Source organism: Zonotrichia albicollis, chromosome 7 (genome assembly GCF_047830755.1).
Source record: "Zonotrichia albicollis isolate bZonAlb1 chromosome 7, bZonAlb1.hap1, whole genome shotgun sequence".
Lineage (NCBI taxonomy): Eukaryota > Metazoa > Chordata > Aves > Passeriformes > Passerellidae > Zonotrichia > Zonotrichia albicollis.
The window spans coordinates 7,749,097-7,752,986 of NC_133825.1; the positions used below are offsets into that span (position 1 = coordinate 7,749,097).

The 3,890-nt window shown below is 54.9% G+C and overlaps 1 protein-coding gene across 1 annotated transcript; it reads right to left on the reverse strand.

Moving 5' to 3' along the window:
• Nucleotides 1-2,549: 2,549 nt before the first annotated feature.
• Nucleotides 2,550-3,473, reverse strand: LOC141729603 (olfactory receptor 14C36-like). The gene has a single exon (XM_074544307.1). It carries the CDS (start codon nt 3,471-3,473, stop codon nt 2,550-2,552), a length of 924 nt encoding a protein of 307 aa, XP_074400408.1.
• Between the last annotated feature and the right edge of the window lie 417 nt (nt 3,474-3,890).

Below are 3,890 nucleotides of genomic sequence, written 5' to 3' on the forward strand. Positions count from 1 at the left end.
TGGTGTCATGATGGGGCCATTGTGACACTGCAGGGCCCCATGGAACCAAGGGGCCAGTGCTGCTCCTCAGGGACTCATGGAATGAAGGAAACATGTTGGACACTGTGGTGGCCCTTGGGACCAAGAGGCCATTGTGACACTGTGGAACTGTGGAGAGCATTGCTGCACTGCCAGACCTCATGGAACCAAGGATCCATTCTAACACTGCAGGGCCTTGGGGGACCAAGAATCCATTGTGACACTGTGGGGCCCAAGGATCCAAGGGACTTTGTGACACCAAGGGATCCCATGGAACCAAAGGAACGTTGTGACACTGGCAGGCCTAACGCAATCATGGAGACCATTGTAACACTCTGGGGCCTCATGGAACCGTGGTGACACCAAGTTCTCTGGGGGTGTTGATCTGCTGGAGGGTAGGAGGGCTCCGCACAGGGCCTTGGACAGGCTGGATCCAGGGCCCAAATCCAACAAGGTGAGGTTTAACAAGTCCAAGTGCCGGGTCCTGCACTTTGGCCACAATGACCCCTGCAGGAATACAGGCTGGGGACAGAGTGGCTGGAGAGCAGCCAGGCAGAAAGGGACCTGCAGAGAGTGATAGACAGCAGGCTGGACATGAGGCAGCAGTGTGCCCAGGTGGGCAAGCAGGCCAATGGCTCCTGGACTGGATCAGCAATGGTGTGGCCAGCAGAAGCAGGGCAGTGATTCTTCCCCTGTGCGGGGAACAGGTTTGGCAGCACCTCGAGTGCTGTGTCCAGTTCTGAGACCACCAATTTAGGAAGGGCATGGAAGGGCTGGAGCGTTTCCAGAGAAGGGCAACAAGTCTGGGGAGGGGTCTGGAGCACAAATCCTGTGAGGAGAGGCTGAGCGAGCTGGGATTGTTTATCCTGGAGAAGAGGACGCTCAGGGCAGACAAGGTGATGTAAGGGCACAGGTTGGACTTTATGATTTCCAAAGTCTTTTTCAATGTCACTGATTCTGCGATTCTCTGAAACCACCTTTGGAGCAGTTGCAGGAGGAGCCCTGGGCCTCCTCTTCAGGAGCTCCAGCAGCCCAGGTCCCTCAACTTCTCCTGCCAGCCCCAAAGCCCATCCTGTCAGTCCTGCAGAGTCTCTGCAGCTCCTCCTCACTGCCCAGAACAGGGAGCCCCAGAGGCAGACACAGCAGCCCAGATGTGCCCCCCTGGCCTGGAATGCCTCTGGCAAGGGAGCAGCACCAGGCACTGCAGGAGCCTGCAGACAATTCCTGCAGCACGTGTAAGATGATCCTGCTGCCCAAGGGATGTTCCCATGGGGCCAAGTCAGGAACTGCAATGGGGAGTGGGGCCAGAGAGGAAACGGCAAACAGGGATGGGCTGTTTGCAGGGGACGAAACAGAGGTGGGCAATAGGAAGAAATCTGGATCAGGAAAGAGGAAAGAAAGCAAAGGTGAAGCCAAGGAAATTCTCAGGGCAGTTTGGGGGTGGCTGCCAGGCAGCCCTGGCTCTGAGCAACAGCGTATGCAGTGGGACAGGAAACTCCCACCTGATGGGAACAAACTTTCTGGCTGAGTGCAGAGGCCAGGACAAAACTGAGTGGTTTCCCTGGTGTCCCCCAGCCCTTGCTGGCCCCAGGGCCTGATGGCATTTGTGCTCCCTCAGGTTCATGTCCCCACACCAACAGCATGGGGGTGCTCCCCCTGCTCTGTGCAATGCAAACAGGGGCTGCTGAGCCAGTGCTGCTGTGTCTGTTCCTGCAAGGATGGGGCACCTGTGCGAGCTGGGGGAGAGGCCAGGGCTGCAGAGGGGGATGTTGTTGGCAGCTCCATGAGGACGCTCTGGGACGCTGCCCTGGGCTGTCCAGTGCACTGGGGATGGATCAGCCCCTGCTCTGCCGCTCCTTCCCATCTGCCCCAGGGCCCTTGCAGAGCCCCAGCCATGCTGTTTGCCCCCAGCCTGCCCACGGCCAGCCTGGGGCTGCTCACGGGGCTTTTCTGTGTTGAGCATTGGCCTGGGTGTGTTCTTGAGAGAGCCTGGGCAAGGAGCCTGGAGCCCCCAGGCCCTGGGCTGATGCATCCGCGGTGCCCCAGCAGTGCCCATGGCCTGTCCCTGCTGCAGCCCCGGCACTGCCACCCCCAGGGCTGTGCCCAGCCCCGAGAGCACTCAGGCCCTGCAGCAACACCAGGGCCACCAGGGCAGCAGGGCAGGGCCACGGCAGCAGCACTGGCAACACCAACAGCTGCTGTGCCAACCCTGATCTGCCCCCAGCTCTGCACACAGACATTGCTGCTGCAGCTCCAGAGAAGGCAACAAAAAGGGAGATCTTTGGTGAAAACTTTGCTGGGAGATCCTTTATTTCCTTTAAAGCCACCAAGAGCACAGCCCCTCATTGACACAGTCTGTGGCCACAGAGAAGGTGGAGAGAAACAAAATGAGAAATGGCACGAAAAATGACATTATTTTGTGGGCAGTACTAGAAAATTAATATAAAGGGAAAAAAATCCACAATCAAAACAAAAATAGGATAACTTTTATTACAAGAGATTTCCAGAAACTGGCCATCAGTTTAATGTTCCTAAAAGCATCCAGTCATCAGTGTCCACACTGCAGCCTTGAGCTCCTGGTTCCTCAGGCTGTAGATGAGGGGGTTCAGGGCTGGAGGCACCACTGAGTACAGAACTGACAGGGCCAGATCCAAGGAGGGGGAGGAGATGGAGGGGGGCTTCAGGTAGGAAAAAGAGCCAGTGCTGACAAACAAGGAGACAACGGCCAGGTGAGGAAGGCAGGTGGAAAAGGCTTTGTGCTGTCCCTGCTCAGAGGGGATCCTCAGCACAGCCCTGAAGATCTGCACATAGGAGAAAACAATGAACACAAAACAGCCAGAAGCTAAACAGACAGCAACCAATGAAATCCAAATTTTTCTGAAGTTGGATAGTGAGCAGGACAGTTTGAGGATCTGTGGAACCTCACAGAAGTACTGGCCCAGAGCATTGCCATGGCACAGGGGCAGGGAAAATGTATTGGCCGTGTGCAGAAGAGCATTGAGAAAGGCACTGGCCCAGGCAGCTGCTGCCATGTGGGCACAAGCTCTGCTGCCCAGGAGGGTCCCGTAGTGCAGAGGTTTGCAGATGGACACGTAGCGGTCGTAGCACATGATGGTCAGGAGGAAAAACTCAGCTGAAATGAAGAAGAGAAAGAAAAAGAGCTGAGCAGCACATCCTTTGTAGGAGATGCCCCTGGTGTCCCAGAGGGAATTGTGCATGGCTTTGGGGACAGTGGTGCAGATGGAGCCCAGGTTGCTGAGGGCCAGGTTGAGCAGGAAGAAGAACATGGGTGTGTGCAGGTGGTGGCCGCAGGCTATGGCGCTGATGATGAGGCCGTTGCCCAGGAGGGCAGCCAGGGAGATGCCCAGCAAGAGGCAGAAGTGCAGGAGCTGCAGCTGCCGCATGTCTGCCAGTGCCAGCAGGAGGAAGTGCCTGATGGAGCTGCTGTTGGACATTCCTTCACTCTGGGCATGGTGAACTGCTGAAAGAAGACATTGACAAGCTGTGACAGATTTCCTTGAGTCCATCTTATGCTCTTTTATTAGGAATCCCCTAAAAATTATTTTTCCTCTTTTATAGAAAATTTTCTAAAATTCTTTGGTTTTCATTTTGGGTTTGTGCTCCTTCTGAGTTATTGCTTTGTCTTCAGCATTACACTCAGCCCGAATACTGGGGAGACTTTAGGGAAAACAGGTCTCCTGGTGTCCCAGTGCAGTCAGACCTGCTGGAACCACACAGATGCCCTTTGTTCATTTTACCTCTCTCTATTTCAGCATGATCACTCTTAGATCTTTCTTGACAAAAAAAGTGGACTTTTTGAATTCTCCATTTAAAAAATAGTTTTCTCCAAACCCTTCTCTCTTTCCCTGTGC

What these genes read in the sequence shown, in the direction of transcription:
- LOC141729603 (XM_074544307.1), bottom strand. Translation starts at nt 3,473, where the DNA reads ATGTCCAACAGCAGCTCCATCAGGCACTTCCTCCTGCTGGCACTGGCA.